This window comes from Gadus morhua, chromosome 1 (genome assembly GCF_902167405.1).
Source record: "Gadus morhua chromosome 1, gadMor3.0, whole genome shotgun sequence".
In the NCBI taxonomy this organism is placed as follows: Eukaryota; Metazoa; Chordata; class Actinopteri; order Gadiformes; family Gadidae; genus Gadus; species Gadus morhua.
The window spans coordinates 22,622,408-22,645,173 of record NC_044048.1 but is presented as its reverse complement, the minus strand read 5'-3'; the positions used below and the strand labels follow the sequence as shown (position 1 = coordinate 22,645,173).

The following is a 22,766-nucleotide window of genomic DNA, read 5'->3' as shown; positions in this document are numbered from 1 at the left end:
AGTGGCAGACCCTGAAGAGCAGCAGGCAGGCGGCGCTGGTCCACACGGCGCCCAGCGACGCACACACCAGCACCGCGGGGGTCTGGAAGGCCGGCAGGGGGGCCAGGGCCGAGGGGGAGCCCTGGCAGTCCGGCCCGGGCCAGTCCCCCTCCACACACACCTGCACACACGCACACACACACACACACACACACAGACAGACACACACTCACACATCCACACACACTCACACATCCACAGATACACAGAGACGCACACACACACATCGTACACGCACAGACACGCACACGCACAGACAGACACACACACACACAGGCACACACACACACACACACACACACACACACACACACACACACACACACACACACACACACACACACACACACACACACACACACACACCATATTAACACATGCTAGCAACAACAGCTATCTAGCGATAGCTATTAACAAAAATATATTTATATCTAGACATTAATAAATATATATATATATATTAATAACAATATATATACATGCATGCATAGAATATGTATGTATAAATGTGTGACGTTGCAAAGTGAACAGGTCTGCGTTGTGATTGGCTGCCGGTGTGTTGGCGCACCTGGAACAGGCCCAGGGTCCCGGAGGCGGAGGAGCTGGTCTCCGTGGTGACCACCCAGGCGGGCTGCACCAGAACCACCACTTGGAGTACGGCCAGACACACGGTGCACACGCCCCACAGCACGCCCACCGCGCGCGCACTGCGCACGAACTCAGTGTGGTAGAGCTCAGGGGGAGACAGCGCCATCTGGGGGACAGACAAACACACGCACGCACGTTATACACACACACACACGCACATTATAAACACACGCACACGCCATTATACACACACTCACGCACACGCGCGCACACACATACTGACACACAGCAGCACAGGCAGAAGCGCAGAGGCACAAACACACAACCACACATACAACCACACGCAAATACACACACACAACTAGTACAACGCGCAGGACTAGGATGTAAACATCCTGACGTTCCTGAATATGACGGACGACGTGATGACGGAATAAAAATCTATTACCTTGGAACCGCAGAACAGCACGAGCTCCGCGTCTCGAAAATACCAATGGATGGAGAGAGAGAGAGAGAGAGAGAGAGAGAGAGAGAGAGAGAGAGGGGGGGGGGGGGGGGGGGGGGAGAGGGGAGGGGGGGGCGAGATAGAGAGAGAAGCGGTGATTTCGTCGCCTCGTATCGATCAGTGAGGACCCTCTGTCAGGTTGAGTTCCTCGTCGGTAAAAGATTAACTGATCCACGGCTCTGAGGGACGGAGGAGCCGCTCCTCCAGCGCCCCGCCTGGTCTGATGATGGAGAAGCGGTGTTTTAACGCTTCGTTCAGGTTGACTGGTGGTGTGAAGAGAGACGGTCGTGATATTACGGTCCTGGTTGAAGGTCCTTCTAGCTCAACTTCGTGTTTAGGGTCCCTCTGTCCTTATGACACAAAAACGACTTAACCAAATGTGTAGGTCTAAAACTAAACACAGGCATACAGTTGTTTCGACGTTTAAAAGGCACAGACGACTTTTTGGGATTAGTTTTTCGTAAAATCCTTAAAACTAATTGTACCCAGAGTCTCTGTGTGTAGGACATAGCATTACTCTGCCATGGTCAGCTGGTAGGACATAGCATTACTCTGCATTTTAAATGTGGAATTTTGTCTCTAGGGGGACAATTGTGGAAGTAGTAGGGTCCCTATATTTGCAGATAATAAGAACGAAAGAATAGAAGAACAACAGGTGGAGGCGTCGATGCCATAATATTACATACTCAATATTACATGTTACATATTAAATGTTACTTTTTAATATTCCTTTATTTAATTACTTGCTCTACAAGTATACCTGAACAGGAGCGTGTAACATGTTACAAATGACATGTGACAAGTCACGTCGCACATTACATATGTGACATGTAAGTGGGAATGCGAGCGAGCAGCCAAACTGTGTGCGTGTTTCCAGACGACAGAAGAGAGAAGGTTGACCTTAGAGCTTTACCTTACCTTAACGTTACGTCCCTCGCTAGGGAAGGCGAGGCAACATGAAACCAGATCTCTTTGGTAAAGTAAAGTCATTTATTAACACTGACGTTGGATAAATCAACCAAACACACACACACAGTGGAGGAAACCGGGCCAGAGGACGCGCAATGCTGGGTCCGCTGCAGGAACCAATCACATCAGGGGAATCACACATCAAAATTACCATATTAGTCCGAACAATCGAGTAACCCCTGACGGCAGCTCGCAGATCGAGGAGGAGCTAAATGTGGGCGGGCTTAAACGTTTACCTCCGCCCACATTTAAGGAAAATTCCGCGCAGTATCATACGTTCTCCCGCTTTCGAGCGGAGGAGCTAAATGTGGGCGGGCTTAAACGTTTAAGCCAGCCCACATTTAAGGAAAATTCCGCGCAGTATCATGGACCAGACGGAAATACGTTCTCCCGCTTCTGTCTTTGGTTTATTTGACTTAGCTAATATAATTGTGTGCGAGTGTACGAAATAATATGTGTCTATACTAAAAAAGACATTTGAAATGACAAGTTAAAAGTAGGAATGTCTAAGTCTATCAAATGCATGAACCCTTTTCCATATTACCGGTAAGTCATTGTGCTGTGCTGTGCTGTATTGATGTTTGAGAATGTGCTGCCGGATCTCCGCCACCAGATGGCGCCCGAGAGGATAAAACCATGGGTTAAACGTTTAGACCCGCCCACATTTAGCTCCTCCGCTCGAAAGCGGGAGAACGTATGATACTGCGCGGAATTTTAACTCCGCCCACAATTTTTTAAATGTGGGCGGAGTTAAACGTTTAAGCCCGCCCACATTTAGCTCCTCCTCGATCTGCGGGCTGCAGTAAGGGGCACTTGGAGTAATCGCATGCGGGAAAAAACACATGAAAATCTGCAGTGGAACTCAAGGTGGGAGTGTGAGCTACGAGGGAGCGGCTGTCTGACGTCACCTGACCCCTGACCTGAACTGTACGGTGTAGAGAAGATGGAGCCGGTAAGCTGAACGCCTCAGACTAAGTGACTAAAAGTGATTCAACCGTGTTCTCACAGCCTTCTGGACCCAAGTCAACAGAAGGTCTGCGTGTTTCCATTATCACCGTTTTAAAATAATGTAAACAATAACCTCATTCACACAAAAATAAAACATAAAGCCACTCAGTGTAGAAAATAAGAACAAAGGAGATAATTAAGATTATTAAATAGGTTGCGTACCAAAGGAACTTGAGGTGAACACTGATATCTGATCAGGATAAATGCAAGGATAGTGAATATGAACAATATAAAAGTTAGGAACTCTTCTCCTCTCCTTGTCTCCTTGTCTCCTCTCCCCTCAGCTCCATGGGAGGATTTCCTCTCCAAATTTGCATCGGTGAGCGGAGTTTTTAGCTTCAAACAGAACCTGTAGAGAGGAAGAAGATCACTCACTATCACCATCACTCACTTTCACCATCACATCACTCACTCACTATCACCATCACTTCTTATCACCATCACTTACTAGCACCATCACATTACTAATACACTATCACCATCACTCACTGGCCCTCATTTATCAAACGAACGTAGAAATGAGCGCAAATCTGAACGCATGATTCATCTTACGATAGGACCCAAGTGAGATTTACGAAACCTTCGTATCACACCAATCCCAGCGTACGAAGGATCTTGGTGTTGATAAATACGGCGGCTGAGATCGATCGTAATTAACGTAACACGCCCATATAAAAGCACGTCTTCAGAAGTCTCGCCCCTAACTTTTACGACATGGAGAAACATCCAACGGTAAAATAGAGGAATTTTTCCGAGACCCAAATGGAGACGCTCGGGTCACTGGTGGATGCGAACCGTCTGGTTTTATTTGGTAGCCTAAAAGCTGGCATTAAAGGCCAGCAAAAGAATGCTATATGGAAGGAAATAACTGTTGCAGTGAATAGTGTTTCCAATGTTCGTCGGGCTACGGAAGAGGTTTGTTAATTAAATTAATTAAATAATAAATTAAATGTACAACTTCTGTTATCCAGCTTAAAACATTTCACATATATGCTATTGTTTGCATTCCGTTAAAGTTATTTAATTCCGAATAAGGTGAAGAAAAATTGGTCCGACATGAAGCTCAGCACCAAAAAACGTGTTGCGGCTGTGAAGCCGGCCAAGCAAGAAACGGGAGGAGGCCGGTGCAGTGCGACTGCAGCGTAACTCACCGAGATGACTCTGACCATGTAGTGCGCCCTGATGTAGACGATGCCCAACGTTGCTATTTTGGAAAATAAAAGAATCGTGCGTGTCCCCAGGCCATCGGGCTACCATGTTCAGGATTGACATTCTGGCATCGCAAATAATCGGAACATTAACTGAATGGTAGCTTTTGCGGTTGATGTACGCGTAATCATTAATAGATGGTTCATACGCACATGGGTACAATCAACCGCACCAATCACATTTGGAAACCTAGCAATAGCATAAAAATCCCGTTTGATTCCAGTTTGCTGATCGTTATTATATGGGAATTTAATATAACGTTCGGAGAGGGACATTATAGCTGCCAAAACTGCTGGCATGGTTCGGCTAATACTTGGCTGGGAAATAGCAGACCTGTCCCCGATCTCCCGCTGCAAGATCCCGGTGGCCAAAAATCCCAAGGTAGAGCAAACATGCACAGGTATTGCGTTTGATCGCCTTGTTTCTCGCCTTAGCTGTGGCTCCAAAGCATTGCATAGCTCCATCAGGAGATGCCTAGGGAGACGAAAACGACTCAAGACCCATTCATCGCCCTCCTTAAAAAAAATCGGCGCGGTCTCGACAAACTCTCTCGTCTGTGCGTTGAGGTCCTTAACAGAGCCAGATCTGCCATCGCTGAGACACGACCATCTATTTGGCAAAGCTCCTGTATAGACAGCTGAATAAACATTTCACCTGTCACATTCTAATTATTTTCATAGCAATACTGTTTTTAATTAGGCCTGACTTGATTGTAATTGTTTGAACGGCTGGGCTAATTCCAATTTATATAGTAATTAATACAGATGTTGAACATGGGCTACTTGTGCTGCACTATTCATCATTGAAATACCCGTATGTTGCGCCAAAAAAACTTGCGTACACGAGCTCAGACCTGACGTGAGATTTCATCGCAGCCTGCGCTCACGTTCAAATTGATAAATGCCAAGCTCAACGTTGAAATGAGCGTACGTCCATTTTACGCACGTTTTCTGTCGTACGCTCGTTTGATAAATGAGGGCCACTATCACCATCATATCACTCACTCACTATCACCATCACTTCTTATCTCGTTCCATGTCAACCCGATTTCTGGCGGTCCAATCAGCGAACAGAGGGAGTGTCTGAGAACGATGACGTCTTGGTCGCGCGCCAGTTTCAGTTGTAGTCAGAGATGAGTAGTCAGTCAGTTAGTCAGTCAGTCAGTCAATGACAAGACCCAGCGTCAACAGTTGACCACAAACATTATCGCTGTCGTTACTGTTGAATATTAATTTAGAATGTACAACTGTTCCTTGAACTCTTACATCAGGTAAACAAAACCTTCAGCTATCGTTCAGATACATCATCACGCTTCATCTTGTTTTGTTTGTGTACAGCCTGCACGTGCGCAAAACGTGTTTTGCGGCAGGTCCCGTCGCATGACATACGTCACGACCAAACGCGATGCGATTGGTTATGGCAGATCCAGAGTGGCACTGGGCAGATCCAATCATTTTAAAACGTCTACAGACACCCGCCTCCAAGTGAGTGAACGCTTGTCAATTGAGCAGTTCCAGAGCTTCTGTACAAATAAAAATGAAGTACGATGGTCTGGTAGGACCAGGCTACCTATCACCATCACTCACCATAAATCTGTTTCACCATCACTCACTATCACCATCAATCACTCATCCTTAGCTGTTGATGACTCAATATCCCTAACTAATGATGACTCACTATCCCTAACTATACGATGACTCATTATCCCTAACGCATGATGACTCACTATCCCTAACTAGATGATAACTCACAATCCCTAACTCATGATGACTCACTATCCCTAACTAATGATGACTCACTATCCCTAACGCATGATGACTCACTATCCCTAACTTGATGATCACTCACTATCCCTAACTATGTGATGACTCACTATCTCTCAGTAATGCGGCCTCATGGGGGGTTAGATGATCCCGGTGTTACCTTGTTGTGCAGGTAGGCCTCACAGCGGTAGCACCACACCGACAGGTCTGAGAAGCTGAGGACGACGGGGTGCTCTGTCGCCGCGCCGTGGAACACCATGTGCTCGTTGACGTAGCGACCGCAGAACACCTGTGGGCACACAGCGTCCTGGTTACCATGGTTATCAGGTGAGACCAGCAACCAGGGGAGGAAGGTAATAACCAGGGGAGACAGGTAGTAACTAGGGGAGACGGGTAGTAACCAGGGGAGACGGGTAGTAACCAGGGGAGACAGGTAGTAACCAGGGGAGACAGGTAGTAACTAGGGGAGACAGGTAGTAACCAGGGGAGACAGGTAGTAACTAGGGGAGACAGGTAGTAACTAGGGGAGACGGGTAGTAACCAGGGGAGACGGGTAGTAACCAGGGGAGACAGGTAGTAACCAGGGGAGACAGGTAGTAACTAGGGGAGACAGGTAGTAACTAGGGGAGACGGGTAGTAACCAGGGGAGACGGGTAGTAACCAGGGGAGACAGGTAGTAACCAGGGGAGACAGGTAGTAACTAGGGGAGACAGGTAGTAACTAGGGGAGACAGGTAGTAACTAGGGGAGACAGGTAGTAACCAGGGGAGACGGGTAGTAACCAGGGGAGACGGGTAGTAACTAGGGGAGACGGGTAGTAACTAGGGGAGACGGGTAGTAACCAGGGGAGACGGGTAGTAACCAGGGGAGACGGGTAGTAACCAGGGGAGACAGGTAGTAACTAGGGGAGACAGGTAGTAACTAGGGGAGACGGGTAGTAACCAGGGAAGGCATGTAGTTACCAGGTGAGACAGGTAGTTATCAGGGGAGACAGCTAGTTAACAGGTGAGACAGGCATTCACCTGCTAGCAGGTGAGACAGGATGTGAGCAGGTGAGACAGGTGTTACCTGGTAGCAGGTGAGACAGGTCCAGTTCTCGGCCTCAGAGCCACAGTCCAGACAGGCCCGCCCCACGTCGATTCCTGACGGGGGGAGGGGCTTAACACAGTCCAGGTGAGGACACCAAGGAAGGGGGTCCACCACGTAGAGAGAGCCCTGGACAGACAGACAGGCAGACGGTCAGGCAGACGGACAGGCGGTCAGACAGACAGGTACAGTCAGGTTCAGTTAGATCGAATCGAGTCTAGTCTTGTAAGGTCTAGGCTGTCAAGTATAAATCTTGTTAGGTCTGGTTTGGTCAAACAAGATTGAAACTATATGGTCTAGTTTGGTCTGGTATGGTCTGGTATGGTCTAGTTTGGTCTGGTATGGTCTGGTTTGGTCTGATTTGGTCTGGTTTGGTCAGGTATAGTCTAGCAAGGTCTGGTATGGTCTGGCAAGGTCTGGTTTGGTCTGGTTTGGTCTGGTAAAGTCTGGCAAGGTCTGGTATAGTCTGGCAAGGTCTGGTACATTCTGGTTTGTTCCGGTGGTCTATTGGTGGTACTCACCCCTCCCCCGTCTCCACAGCTGATGAGCTCCAGGTTGGCAGGAGGTTTGGACCAACCACAAGCCCCCTCCTCCTCAGGCTCAGCCCCTGCCACGCCAACTGCGGCTTCTGATTGGCTGTCCTCCACCTTGCTGGCAGCTAACTGGTTGTCCTCAGCTGTCACTACCTGAGGCGAGGGCTTCACTTCCTCCTGGCTCAGACTCTTCTGAGGGACAACCTTCCGTCTAGCCCCGCCCACCTCTGGAGATACAGGCATCTGATTGGCTGAGGTAGCTTGGTGGATATCCAGAGAAGCCAATCCCTGAGTGAGCTGGTCTAAGCCTGAGTCCTGAGGATGAAGATCAGAGTTAGGAAACAAGGAGAGGAAACAAGGAGAGGACATAACAACAAGGAGGACAAACACACAGCAGGACATGTGTTTAATGTTGTGGGGTACCTTGTAGTTCTGCTCCAGGCCTGCTGGGGGCTCAGCCGTTCTGCTCGGGGTGTCAGACTTCCTGCCTTTCCCTTTAGAACTACGTTTCCCATGATGCTTTGGGGAGAGGAGGGACTCCCGGAGAGTCTGGGGAACTTGGGAGGAGTACAACGTGTTAAAGGTGACCGATGATTACTATGGTACCGTAGTACACACACACACACACACAGACTACGTACTTGTTATTCTGAGAGCCTTCCAGTAGGGGGCGTGGCATCGCAGAACCTTGTTGATGGTTGCCATGGCGCTGTTGCGGGGAGCGGGGAGGGGTGTGGCTAGTGGGGGAGGAGGGTCGCCGAGCAATACACTGGTACACATCGCCATGGAGTCTGAGATGGAGGTCAAGTTATAACCCCCCTAGAGAGAGAGAGAGAGAGAGAGAGAGAGAGAGAGAGAGAGAGAGAGAGAGAGAGAGAGAGAGAGAGAGAGAGAGAGAGAGAGAGAGAGAGAGAGAGAGAGAGAGAGAGAGAGAGAGAGAGAGAGAGAGAGAGAGAGAGAGAGGAATTGGAGGTTGATTTACTAGGTCAGGTTAGTCATGTAGCTCTAGGATGAGTAACTAGGACAGGTTAGTCATGTAGCTCTAGGATGAGTAACTAGGACAGGTTAGTCATGTAGCTATAGGATGAGTTACTAGGACAGGTTAGTCATGTAGCTCTAGGATGAGTTCTCCTACCTCGAGGATGATGAGTAGTTTCCCTCCAGCCAATGGGGAGAGCAGGTGGGTGAGGTGGGCGTATCCCTCAGGGGTCACATGGTACCCTCCAAGAGGGTCTCCCCGGGCCGCGTCGAAACCAGCGGAGACCACGACCAGACCTGGGTTAAACTAGACCAGAGAGACCTGGGTTAGACTAGTTACTAGACCCTAGAGACCTGGGTTGAACTAGACCAGAGAGACCTGGGTTAAACTAGACCAGAGACCTGGGTTAAACTAGACCAGAGAGACCTTGGTTAAACTTGACCAGAGAGACCCGGGTTAACCTAGACTAGAGAGACCTGGGTTAAACTAGACCATAGGGACCTGGGTTAAACTAGACCAGAGAGACCCGGGTTAAACTAGACCAGAGAGACCTGGGTTAAACTAGACCAGAGAGACCCGGGTTAAACTAGACCAGAGAGACCCGCGTTAAACTAGACCAGAGGGACCTGGGTTAAACTAGACCAGAGGGACCTGGGTTAAACTAGACCAGAGGGACCTGGGTTAAACTAGACCAGAGGGACCTGGGTTAAACTAGACCAGAGAGACCCGGGTTAAGCTAGACCAGAGAGAGCTGGGTTAAACTAGACCAGAGAGACCTGGGTTAAACTAGACCAGAGAGACCCGGGTTAAATTAGATGGGAGAGACCTGGGTTAAACTAGACCAGAGAGACTTGGGTTAAACTAGACCAGAGAGACCTGGGTTAAACTAGACCAGAGACCTGGGTTAGACTATGCCATAGAGACCTGGGTTAAACTAAACCAGAGACCTGGGTTAAACTAGACCTGAGACCTGGGTTAAACTAGACCAGAGAGACCTGGGTTAAACTAGACCAGAGAGACCTGGGTTAAACTAGACCAGAGGGACCTGGGTTAGACTAGACTAACCTCAGTGTGTCTCTCTACCTGTCTGTCTGTCTGTCTGTCTGTACCTCAGTAGCGATGGGCAGGACTATGTGATGGAAGGCCGCCAGGTAGTCGGAGTCTCCCATTGGTCGGCCGTTCCACGGGATGTTGACGTTAAAGCCCGCCCCCTGGCCGACGCCCACCCTGTCGCAGTCAGCGTCCTCGGAGGTGGGGAAGAAGGTTCCGTTGTCATAGCGATGGAGAGAGATGTAGAGGACGCTGATGGGAGGGAAGGATGTTAGCACAGCTGTAAGCATAGGTGCCCGCTCCCGCCTAAACATCATTTATAACTGTTAGCATAGCAGTTAGCTCCAACCAACACGTCATTTAAATATGTTAGCATAGCTGGTAGATTAGGTGCCAGTTCCCGCCTAAACATAATTTATATCTGTAAGCATGTTAGTTAGCTAGCCTAGCTGTCAGCTCCCGCCAACATGTCATTTAAATATGTTAGGCTACCAGCTAAGCTACCAGCCATGGCTACCAGCTTAGCTACCAGCTACGCTAGTCACTCATCTGCTCTATCTTAGCTGTGAGCTGATGCTAGGGAGCGTTAGCATGCCGCCCTTCTCACCTGTCGTCCTCCTGGAACATGTGCTGAGTGCCGTTGCCATGGTGAATGTCCCAGTCCAGGATGAGGACGCGCAGAGCGGCGTGGCCCGGGAGGGACTGGGCGTAGCGGGCGGTCAGGGCGGCGGTGTTGAACAGACAGAAACCACAGGCGGACTCCCGCTCAGCATGGTGCCCTGGGGGGCGGACGATCGCCACCGCGTTACACAGCTGGAGAGAGAGAGAGAGAGAGAGAGAGAGAGAGAGAGAGAGAGAGAGAGAGAGAGGGAGACGTTAGAGAGAGAGAGAAGTTAGAGAGAGAGAGACGTTAGAGAGAGAGAGAGAGAGAGAGAGAGAGAGAGAGAGAGAGAGAGAGAGAGAGAGAGAGAGAGAGAGAGAGAGGGAGACGTTAGAGAGAGAGAGAAGTTAGAGAGAGAGAGACGTTAGAGAGAGAGAGAGAGAGAGAGAGAGAGAGAGAGAGAGAGAAAGACGGGAGAGAGAGAGAGAGAGAGAGAGAGAGAGAGAGAGAGAGAGAGAGAGAGAGAGAGAGAGAGAGAGAGAGACGTTAGAGAGAGAGAGAGAGACTGGAGTGCAGTGTAGGGTTGTGTAGTGGTAGTGTCGTGTCGTGTAGTGTTGTGTAGTGGTCATGTGGTGGTAGTGTCGTGCAGTGCAGTGCAGTGTAGTGGTAGTGTCGTGTAGTGGTAGTGTCGTGCAGTGCAGTGCAGCGGTGTGAGCACCTGTCCAGTGAGGATTCCCTGGGCAGCGTTGAAGGCGGCCCCAGCGGCCAGCAGGGCGGCGCTGTAGCTCTGCTGGCTCAGGAACACAGAGTTGTACTCTGAGGCCAGACGGTGGAGGTCCCTGGACTTCAGGGCGGCCGTCGCCTTCATGACCTCGATGTGCTCCTCACTGGGACACACACACATGGATAGATGTGGATATATATATATATTCATATTTATATTTAATACATATATGTGTATTACTCTCTACCTGTGGCACATGGCCAGTTCCCCCTCGGTTGCGAGGCGAGCTGGTATCCGTTGGCAACGGTCGACCAATCCCAGGTCAAGGTGTTTGTTGAAGATTTTAGAGATCCGCTGGGGCTGCTCGGGGTGGTGGCTGGAGAGAGAGAGAGAGAGAGAGAGAGAGAGAGAGCGAGAGAGAGAGAGAGAGAGAGAGAGAGAGAGAGAGACATATAGTTAGAAGAGAGAGAGAGAGAGAGAGAGAGAGAGAGAGAGAGAGAGAGAGAGAGAGAGAGAGAGAGAGAGACATATAGTTAGAAGAGAGAGAGAGAGAGAGAGAGAGAGAGAGAGAGAGAGAGAGAGAGAGAGAGAGAGACATATAGTTAGAATAGAGAGAGAGAGAGAGAGAGAGAGAGAGAGAGAGAGACATATAGTTAGAATAGAGAGAGAGAGAGAGAGAGAGAGACATATAGTTAGAATAGAGAGAGAGAGAGAGAGAGAGACGTTAGAGAGAGAGAGACGTTAGAGAGAGAGAGAGAGAGACATATAGTTAGAATAGAGAGAGAGAGCGAGAGAGATATCTCACCTGTCCCAGAGGTTGAGGTGCTCCATCATTCTCTCGTCGTAGGCCAGGCCCGTCGTCATGACGCCCAGGGGGGAGGGGCTTGTCTCTCCAACCTGCTCCTCATTGGCTTTGTGTCTAATGACCACATCATCAGCCAATGGGCCGCCCTCTGAAACAAATCACACCTTCTGGTGACATGAGGATTCCCATGCCGTGTAAAGGTGTGTTTGCGTGCAAGTGTGTCTGCGTTTGTGAGTGTGTGTGCACGTGTGTTAGTGTGTGTGTAAGTGCGTGTACCCAGGACTTGCAGGCGGCTCCAGTAGGGATAGTGAGCTGAGATGGTCTCAGAGATCGACATCAGAGCACTGGGAGAGAGACATAGAGGAATAGCAGAGAGAGAGAGAGAGAGAGAGAGTGGAGACAGTCATGATTCACTAGAGCTCCACTCAAAATTACAAATTACAGATGTTTCAACTTTTTAAATTGAGATAAACTTAAAAAATGACCAACTGAATGAAGCCCTTGAGCGCAGCAGCTAATGGAAGAAAGACAGCCGAATGGGAAAACAGGGAAAACCAAGAGGAGAGCCCATTGAGCAGGGTGCTAGCAGAAGAGAGGTAGGAAGCTAAAAAACAGCGACGCCAAAACAAAAAGGACAAACTATGTGGATAAGTTATATTGGGACCTACAGAAGTCGTAACACTTACCCTTTTTGAAAATAGGGCTGAAGCCCAAAAGTTAATTTAAGATTTTTTAAGGTCATTTAAGCTCAAGGCTACCATGCTACCTAAAACCGCGGCTGATGCAACATCTCCAACATCCTGCCCCGGAGAGACTTTCACCCCGCCACCATCCACAGGGTGAACCCCGATATCTACCGAGGATGTTCCCCCCTGCCCAACGTACACCTGGCCTCCGCTGAGACATGGTGGGTGTCTTTGCTAGAGCCCTCAAGGATGCAGCCTTAGGACGACGCCAGGGAGGAGCCACCCCCAGCAAGAGACGACTCACCCACACAACCCCCCCCCCCCCCTCCTCCCCAGAGAGCATCGCAGAGATACAGGAGGCATTATAATTTGGCACAACAAAGTGACCCCCACGCCTTCCAGCACAAAGCCCTGCAAAGCCAAGAGATGAACCGGAGTCCCCTCACTCAGCTGGTCCTGAGGCTCTGTCCACAGACAGGTTCCCCCGCTGCTCTGCCCCAGGACCAGTCGGAGAACATACCAATGTTCTCCTCTTGACCCAACCAAATTCTTTTACACATCAGAAACAAACCTACCTCACCCATTGGAACAGTAAAACACACACACGGAGCAAAATGCAGTGTTATCTGGCCCTAAATAGACAGTACACTGTGGCCCCCTACCTGACCACAGTCACTGATGCTTGACACGGTGTGTTGTTAACAAAGTGCAGACTGAGCGCTCACAGCCTGGCCAAAGAAACAGGCCGCCATAAGAAAACATGGCTGCCCAAAGAGGAGCGGCTGTGCCAGCAGTGTGAAGAAGCTGCTGTAGAGACCGAGCAGCACTTCCTCCTACACTGCCCCAAATTCAAAAATGTCCACGAAAATGCAAATTCGGCCCAAAACACCCACATTTTATAAACTCCCATGTAGACCAACTACAAATATTAATGGGAGAGAGAAAAGAGAGCTTCGTCCTCGCAGGACAGTTTATTACAGCTTGCCACAAAATGAGAGGATGACATTCTATACCAGGCCTCACTGTTTGATTGATTACCGATTATTAGTAACCTATAATGCATTTTATGTAGCTTTTCATTTCATTTTTGTAATGACATTTTTTTTTCTATATGTACATCTGTATGTTATGTTGTTACAGGTTGATATATGTGCATATTGTTCTGACGTTCTCTGGCCCCACTGTTTGGTTTACCAATAGTCCTGCCAATAAAGCTTTTTTGAATTTGAATTTGAGAGAGAGAGAGACAGAGAGAGAGAGAGAGAGAGAGAGAGAGAGAGAGAGAGAGAGAGAGAGAGAGAGAGAGAGAGAGAGAGAGAGAGAGAGAGAGAGAGAGAGAGAGAGAGAGAGAGAGAGACAGAGGTTGAGGTTCATAATGAAGTATTAGTTATGATATGAGGCTAATGCTAATGTTATAATGCTTATTCTAATGAATACCTGAGAGAAGGGGAAGAGGAGGAGAGGGGGGGGCAGGGGTCCCCCAGGAGAGAGCTGACACACGCTGCAGCGCCCTCTGCTGTAGACCGGAGGTTATAACCTCCCTACGCACACACACACACACACACACACACACACACACACACACACACACACACACACACACACACGTACACAGGATGGGAAGTGACACGTGTGAATATAGTGAGTATAGAGAATTATTTTTGTGTGTTCTTTGTTTATAATTATTCTCGTACACATGCAAAACAAAAAAAGAACATGAATAACACACCTACCCCACTAACCTACCATGCATACCAAAATAACCTACATACAGTCTAACCTACATATGTATGTATACACGCACACACACACACACACACACACACACACACACACACACACACATTCATCGGTTCATATATCTCCTCGTACCTCCAGAGCCAGGAGGACCCTCCCCTCTGCCAGACCCATCAGCATCCGGGTCAGGACGGAAAAACACTGGGGGGTGGCCTCCATCTCCCCCTGGACACACACACACACGCACACCAACACACAGACAGACAGACAGACAGACCGAGGGTTAACAGTGGATATGAAGGGTAAGTATGATGTTATGATGAGGTCGACAGGTTGTTTACCTTCGGGTCTCCTCGGACGCAATCGAACCCAGCGGCTACCAGAACAAGCTGGGGCTGGAACTACACACACACACACACACACACACACACACGCACAAACGCACACACGCACACACACACACACACAAAAACATTAACACCAGAACCGGCTGGGGCTGGTTCTAAACTGTAAACTAAACTGCTACCTGGTACAGGTGAGTGTTACCTGTACAGGTGAGTGTTACCTGGTACAGGTGAGTGTTACCTGGTACAGGTGAATGTTACCTGTACAGGTGAGTGTTACCTGTACAGGTGAGTGTTACCTGTACAGATCACTGTTACCCGGTACAGGTCAGTGTTTCCTGTACAGGTGAGTGTTACCTGTACAGATCACTGTTACCCGGTACAGGTCAGTGTTTCCTGTACAGGTGAGTGTTACCTGTACAGGTCACGGTTACCCGGTACAGGTCAGTGTTACCTCTACAGGTGAGTGTTACCTGATACAGGTGAGTGTTACCTGTAAAGGTGAGTGTTACCTGATATGCTACGGGTAGAAGTAGGTGTTGAAAGGCAGTGATGTAATCAGCATCAGTCATGCCAGTCTGTAGAAACACAGGGTAATATAAAGAATATACATAAATGTTTACACGCAAAAGTATACACACAGACAGACAGACCGATAGAGAGACACGTAGACAGACAGGCAGACAGACGCGCAGACAGACAGACCGATAGACAGACATGCAGACACAGACATGCAGACAAACAGGCCGATAAGACAGACACGCAGATAGACAGACATGCAGACAGACAGACAGGAAAACAGACAGGCAGGCAGACAGACAGGCAGACAGACAGACCTTGTTCCAGGGCAGGTTGATGGTGTACCCCAGACCGGCTCCTGATCCGGCTACAGGACCATCAGAGGCCTGCAGGTGAGGCCAGAACCCCGCCTTCTCATACCTGTGGACCGAGAAGTACAGCACACTACACACACACACACACACACAGTACACACACACACAGTACACGCGTACACACACACACACAGTACACGCATACACACACACACACACAGTACACGCATACACACACATACATACACACACACACAAAAAGGACACACACACCCACACACAGTACACAGACACACAAACACATGCTCCATGTTAATGCAAAAAGGGAGTAGTAGAAGAGAGGACAGGAGAGAGGAGAGAGGAGGAGAGAGGAGGAGAGGAGAGGAGAGAGGCAGAGAGGAGGAGAGGAGAGAGGAGAGAGGAGGAGAGGAAGAGAGAGGAGGAGAGGAAGAGAGAGGAGAGAGGAGGAGAGGTTCTCCTACCTGGGGTCTTCCTCGAAGGCGTACTGGATCCCCTGTCCATGATGCACGTCCCAGTCCACCACCAGCACCCTGCCCACATCAACAACACGCTGTTCTCAACCTCCTCTATGGCCCGCCAACCTCACACCACACAGACCGTCATAACGTGGTCGTAGGTTCAATACGTCTAACTCCATTGTACGTCAATTATATTGTAAAATCAAGGTCAAACAAACGGTTTGATAGATACAGGTGATCATAGGTATCAAAATGTTGACAAAAGTGGAGGAGGTCTGGGCCCCGTTTCCCGATAACGATGGATCTTCGCTCGTACGATCATTCTCCCGATGGATCTTGCGATCCATCGTCAATTTCTTTGGAGCGTTTCCCGAAACTCCTCTTAACGTGAACGCGCATTCGCTGCACTCACGACGTCGTAGGATTGTAACTGTCTACTGACACGGTGCTGAAATGGGCTCCGTAGGAGGGGGAGACGCAGGAATGTCGCAGGAAAATTGTGTTAAAAAGGGTTAAAATATATCCCAATCAAGGACAACAGCAGAGTAGCCTACAAAAAAAATAGACTGCAATTATATGAATGCTAAAGACATTAAAACACAATTGATTAGGCTTAAACCGACATATATCAGTCCTAATCCTGAATGCACTGTGCGTTTCACGGCATTTTCCCCCCTGAAATAATTCCTCTTCACACCTGTGAATAACCCGGGAGACGTCCATGATGAGGAATACAACGAAGCCCACCGTCTGGCCCGGTGCATCGTTGAGCGCACGATCGGGAGGTGGAAGTTGCGCTTTAGATGCCTTCACAAGTCAGGCGGAGGGCTCCAGTTTTCGCCGGCCAAGTCATGCGCCGTGATATGTGTGACGGCTATGTTGCACAACATTGCAGCTAAGGCTGGGGTGGCATTGCTTGAACCGGAGGACGATGACGATGAGGAAGATCGGTGTGAGGACGGCCTCCCTCATAACTACGCGGCCGGTTTTAACCCCCTCCACCCTCCCTCATGTCACTAAACATTCCCTTCAACGTGACCAATCCCCACCATATCCCAGCCTTTTGCCTGCTTCTTTGCTTGTTTTTTATAATTTTTTTTATTTCTTTATTTTTTATTTTTTTTTAATTTCTTTAATTTCGTTATTTTTTATTTTTTTTAATTTCTTTAATTTAATTTTTACATTATTTTTTACATTATTTTATGCTACGTTTTATGAGTAGCCTATGTCAGTCTGCACAAATCCCCCCACTTTCTCTCACACATTTTGAGTGCCCTGCCTGCGCAAACATTTTCTGGACTGTCCCGTTTTGTTTTGGCCATTTTAACATCTTTATTAATAAATTAATTAATAATCTTTATTAATTACCAAACTAAGAACATAAAGGCGCAATGCGTTTTAATAAAACGCATCAAATATACGGAATGTCCGATGGTGACGCCACTGAGGCTATAGCTGACGATGCTCTTAGCGTCCTACGAGTACCTACGAGCACCCCTGGAGTACTCGTTAGCTACGAGCGTTTTCAAGACGTTCGTGACCAACGATGCTTTCGGGAAACGCGGTGAAAACTCTACGATGCCCTTTCGACGCACTTCACGATCCACTTAGGCTAACGACGCTTTCGGGAAACGGGGCCCAGATCAGTAACTTCCACATTCAACCGATTATTTTAGGTGTTGTCGAACAACGGGAACTACATTTCTAAAGATCTACTAGTGCTCTGGTCTTCAGGGCACACCGGCACGCATGTTTGTGCGTGCACGTGTGTGTTTGTGTGTGTATGTGTGTGTTTATGTGTGCATGTGTGCGTGTGTGTTTGTGTACCGTTTCACTCTGTGCTGTCTCTGGGCGTAGCGTGTTGCTATGGCAACGTTGTTAAACAGACAGTAGCCATTAGACTGGTCAAACTGGGCATGGTGCCCCGGCGGCCTGGAAGAGAACATACTGGTTATACTGGGTACAGTGGTCACACTACATACTGGCCTGACTGGTCATACTGCTTACTGGTCTGGTTAGACTGGTCATACTGATTATGTTGGTATTGCTATTCTGCTTTGGTTATACTGGGTAGACTGGTCTGGTTATAGTACTGTTATACTGGTTATACTGGTCTGGTTATAGTGGTCTGTTATACTGGTTATACTGGTCTGGTTATAGTAGTATGTTATACTGGTTATACTGGTCTGGTTATAGTAGTCTGTTATACTGGTTAAACTGGTCTGGTTATAGTACTGTTATACTGGTTATACTGGTCTGGTTATAGTAGTCTGTTATACTGGTTATACTGGTCTGGTTATAGTACTGTTATACTGGTTATACTGGTCTGGTTATAGTAGTCTGTTATACTGGTTCTACTGGTCTGGTTATAGTAGTCTGTCATACTGGTTATACTGGTCTGGTTATAGTAGTCTGTCATACTGGTTATGTTGGTGTGGTTATAGTATTCCGTCATACTAGTTATGTTTTTCTGGATAACTGGTCTAGTTATACTGGTTATCCTGCTCAGGTTGTACTCGTTATCCTGGTCTAGTTAAGTGAGTTCTACTTGGATGGTTATAATGGCTATACTGGCCTGATTAAATGGTTATACTGGTACGTTTATACAGGTTAACTGGTCTGGTTATACTGGTGATACTGGTCTGTTGTACTGGTATGATTAGAGCTGTCTAGTTAAACCGGTTACATTGGTGTGATTATCCTGGTTAACCTGTTTGGATCCATCTTGTTACCTCGAGACTGAGAACCCATTCCTGAGTTCAGAGGTCATGACCTTGTCGACGAGCTCAAGGAGAGAGCCCACAGCCAGAGAGGCCACGCGGAACGAGTCCTAGACACACACACACACACACACACACACACACACACACACACACACACACACACACACACACACACACACACACACACACACACACACACACATTAATATACATATACATATTATATATATATTAGTGCTGTCAAGCGATTAAAATATTTCATCGCAATTTTTTTTATATGCTAAATATCCCTTGATTTCTTTGTCCCATTAATTGTTCTAATTTTAATGCTCTTATCAACATGGAGAAGTGCATCCGCTTGCCTTGTGCAAACGTTTTTTTTATTGATAACAACATTGGCATATACTGATCAAAACAGAACGATACACAAAAAAAGCCTAAAGTGCAATTAAACGATGAACATACAAACATACTGCCTTGAACATTGCAGTCAGGATACTGCTTCTTTGTTTTGAGCCAAAGAAAAAAAAAAAATATATATATATATACAATTGCGTTAATCGTGCGATAAAAAAATTAACGCCGTTAAAATTGGTTTGCGTTAACGCCGTTAATAACGCGTTTAACTCACAGCACTAATATATATATATATATATTTTATGTATATAAATATAAAGATTTAAATAATATTCTGAATGTCTACCTACAGGGTGGATGTAGACGGAGTCGTAGTTTTCTGATATAGTCTGAAGTTCTTTCTCTGACATCGTCTGAGTCTTCCTCATCAGATCCACATAGTCCTTCCTAGAAAACAACCAATCAGAAAACAGATCAACACATTAGAGCACAGCCCAACCAATCAAACAGCTCAACCAATCAAACAGCTCAACCAATCAAACACAGCTCAACAAATGAGAACACAGCTCGACCAATCAGAAAACAGCTCAATCAATCAGAACACAGCTCAACCAATCAAAAGCAGGTATGTTCTGTTATATTGTGTCAATTTTTCAGGTAAACACTGTATATATTTTATAATTGTGTTATCAATAGGACATCAAGTTATGTGTTCCGGATTATGAATTGTATAGCCTATAAAATCCTACATAAGGTAAATGATAATATGATAGAATAAAGATGATGCATTAAAGCAGACGTAATAAAGGTTAGGTATTAAGGTTAGGTTAAGTTGAGGTATTAAAGATGATGTATTAAAGATTATATATTAAAGATGATGTACTAAAGATGGTGGATTAAAGATTATGTATTAAAGGTGCTGGATTAAAGGTAATGCATTAAAGGTGATGCATCAAAGGTGATACATTAAAGATTATGTATTACTTATGGACCAGCCGCAGCTCCTGTTCCGTGGCTTCACGAGGCTGGAAGATACATATACAGATGACTATATACATCAATATGATGATGAATGAATACATTTGAATATAGATGAGAATATGAACACATTAATATGCTAATGACCTCCACGGCGAGGCAGCGAGGTCGGAGGTCGCGGCGCTCCAACTCCTCCATGATGGCCGTCACTCTGTCAGGACACTCTGGGTGACTACACACACACACGGGCACACACGCACATGCACACACACACACACACACATTATGACAGACAGACAAACAAAGACAGACTGGCATAAAGATATAGAGACACACAGACAGGAAGTCCGAGAGACACGCACAGTCAGAGAGAGAGATGCAGACAGAAGAACACACATGTAGCAGAGAGGCAGACAGATAGACCAGAGACAGACAGGCACACAGAGAGACAGACAGAAAGGTACCTGGGGTCCCACAGACAGTTGTGACGGGTAAATTCTTCGCTGTGAACTAAACCTGTTCCACTGGCCAGAGACCTGGACACCTCCTGCAAAGAGGCACAATCAGCAGTGTGTGTGTGTGTGTGTGTGTGTGTGTGTGTGTGTGTGTGTGTGTGTGTGTGTGTGTGTGTGTGTGTGTGTGTGTGTGTGTGTGTGTGTGTGTGTGTGTGTGTGTGTGTGTGTGTGTGTGTGTGTGTGTGTGTGTTTACCAGGTGTTTGAGTTGGGCTACAAGCTCATCTTCCCCCTTACTTCGGTCCATCTTTCCTTTTCTCTTCGCCTCCTTCAGCTCCTCACTTCTCCCCTAATGCAAACACACACGCAGGCTGTCAACACAAGATACATAATGCTGCTTCCTCAACAAAGAACTCTCCCACGTCTGTCTGGCTGTCAATCATCCACTGGTAGGGTTTGTACTTTGGTAAAGGGGACAAAGGCTTAAAGGTGACAGATTATACCACCAGGTGTGAGTCTGATTAGCCGTTACAAGCCGTTTTGAAAATATGTGTCCATATAGATGTGTGCTGGATAGATCAGTCTACCAGCCTACCCAGTAGACATCTAGGTGAACACGCCCACTTGTGATGTCAGAAGTGACTAGCTAGAACCATAAGAACTCTACTAGCTAGAACCTCAGAGCTCTATTAGGTAGAACCATCAGAACTCTACTAGCTAGAACCATCAGAACTCTACTAGCTAGAACTCTCAAGAGATCTACTTGCTGGAGCCCTCAGACCCTCTGTTCGCTGAGAGACCTGCGCGTTGGAGTTGGAGTTTGGGAGGCGTGGAGACCTGCGGGCCGGTCTGGCTCCTGATGGTTTGGTATCCATGGAAACCAAAAAGATCCAGTTGTGCCCAGCACCTCTGGCTTCTAACCTAGCGAGACACAGATACAGTACTGGGGTGACACCAATGCTAAAGCATATACTAATGCAAGGCGGTCTACCTTGATAGGGGCTATCCTAATGCTAAGCTAGTGCAAATTAAGGTAGAATAACAACAAAGACACATGATGTAAAGACTTTATAGCGTCAGTTAGCATAACGTCACAGAGTGAAACTGGGCAGTAAAGAGTTCATTCATATAATAATGTAGACCCCTCGATACAAGATGGAGTAAAGATTTGGGAGTAAAGATGGTGGAGTCAAGATGATGTAAAGAGGATATAATAAATATGGTGTAGTTACGATGATGTAGTGAAGATGATGTTGTAGTTAAGAGGATGTAGTGAAGGTGGTGTAGTTAAGATGATGTAGTGAAGGTGGTGTAGTTAGATGATGTAGTAAAGCTGGTGCAGTTTGATGATGTAGTAAAGGTGGTGGAGTTGAGATGATATAGTGAAGATTGGTCAAACAGAGATGGTTTAGTTAGATGATATGGTAAAGGTGGTGTAGTTAAGATTAAGTGGTAAAGGCGGTGTAGTTAAGATGATGTAGTGAAGATGGTTCAAACAGAGGTGGTTTAGTTAGATTATATGGTAAAGGTGGTGGAGTTAGATGACGTAGTAAAGATGGTTAAACCGGAGGTGGATGATCACATCATCACGTCAGCCAGACGTGAGTCTGCTGTCGTAGTTGAATCCTAAAGAGCTTCTACAGCCTGTCTTCTATCTAATCTTCGCGGGTTGACAGGTTACAATGCTTCTATTCGTTATGGTGTTATCGATCGGAGGAGGAGATTTTTGAAACAATGAGAAAGTTGACTTGCCAGCAATGACTCCTGGCTGCCTAGCACATTAGCTCGTTAGCTCGATAGCCGAAGTCAACACTGAGGCGGCGCATCCTAATGACGTAGAAACGCGTCACGAACCACGAAAACCAACAGCAGTTAAAAGTCAGCTGTTTTTATTGATCAAATTAGAATAGAAGTCGAGTTTTGAATTGACCCAACAGTTCATTATGGAAATTTGATTAAACTACACCATGTAGATAGATAGATAGATAGATAGATAGATAGTACTTTATTGTCATTGCACATGTTACAGAGCAACGAAATTACATAAAAGACAGTGTGGGGAGACAGGACGGAGAGACTGTCAGGCGCTTGTTAGACAAGAAACATGCGTTAGATAAAAAAAGTTTTAAAAAAAAGCGAAACAAGAGGGTGACGAGGGGGAAAAAAACTGTGCTAAGGACGGGGAGGGGGGAGGGCGTCCAGTAGGCGGTGAGTCCAGGGGGTGTGTGTGTTATCTGTCTTGTGTGTGTGTGTGTGTTATCTGTGTGTGTGTGTGTGTGTGTGTGTGTGTGTGTGTGTGTGTGTGTGTGTGTGTGTGT

At 47.1% G+C, this 22,766-nt stretch overlaps 2 protein-coding genes across 3 annotated transcripts in view; both read right to left on the bottom strand.

Annotated features, from left to right (window-relative positions):
• Positions 1-1,166, bottom strand: part of lhfpl4b (LHFPL tetraspan subfamily member 4b) — a 4,821-nt gene extending 3,655 nt beyond the window's left edge. Inside the window, exons 1-3 of the mRNA XM_030353799.1 lie at positions 1,076-1,166; positions 608-793; positions 1-160 (exon numbers count right to left, since the gene is read on the bottom strand). The exon at positions 1-160 is cut by the window's left edge and continues 45 nt beyond it. Of these exons, the coding sequence (XP_030209659.1) occupies positions 1-160; positions 608-793 (346 nt within the window). The 5' untranslated portion in view covers positions 1,076-1,166. The remainder of the gene's footprint in view (positions 161-607; positions 794-1,075) is intronic.
• A 1,538-nt stretch (positions 1,167-2,704) lies between these two features.
• hdac6 (histone deacetylase 6) lies at positions 2,705-22,302 on the bottom strand. 2 transcript variants are annotated; one of them, XM_030353742.1, is made up of 28 exons: positions 22,201-22,302; positions 21,249-21,369; positions 20,705-20,797; positions 20,460-20,542; positions 20,143-20,227; positions 20,002-20,042; positions 19,368-19,464; positions 18,670-18,767; positions 17,765-17,869; positions 15,941-16,009; positions 15,462-15,588; positions 15,138-15,203; positions 14,623-14,682; positions 14,417-14,506; positions 13,982-14,085; positions 12,135-12,202; positions 11,859-12,006; positions 11,301-11,429; positions 11,048-11,216; positions 10,336-10,541; positions 9,788-9,980; positions 8,835-8,984; positions 8,341-8,518; positions 8,123-8,256; positions 7,688-8,014; positions 7,149-7,295; positions 6,242-6,370; positions 2,705-3,458 (listed from the first exon to the last, which is right to left on the bottom strand). In XM_030353742.1, exons 2-28 carry the CDS (start codon positions 21,321-21,323, stop codon positions 3,390-3,392), a joined length of 3,240 nt encoding a protein of 1,079 aa, XP_030209602.1. In that variant the 5' UTR covers positions 21,324-21,369; positions 22,201-22,302; the 3' UTR covers positions 2,705-3,389. The 2 variants fall into 2 exon arrangements, with proteins under 2 accessions (XP_030209602.1, XP_030209611.1); XM_030353751.1 differs by having other exon boundaries at positions 21,249-21,364; positions 22,201-22,266.
• Between the last annotated feature and the right edge of the window lie 464 nt (positions 22,303-22,766).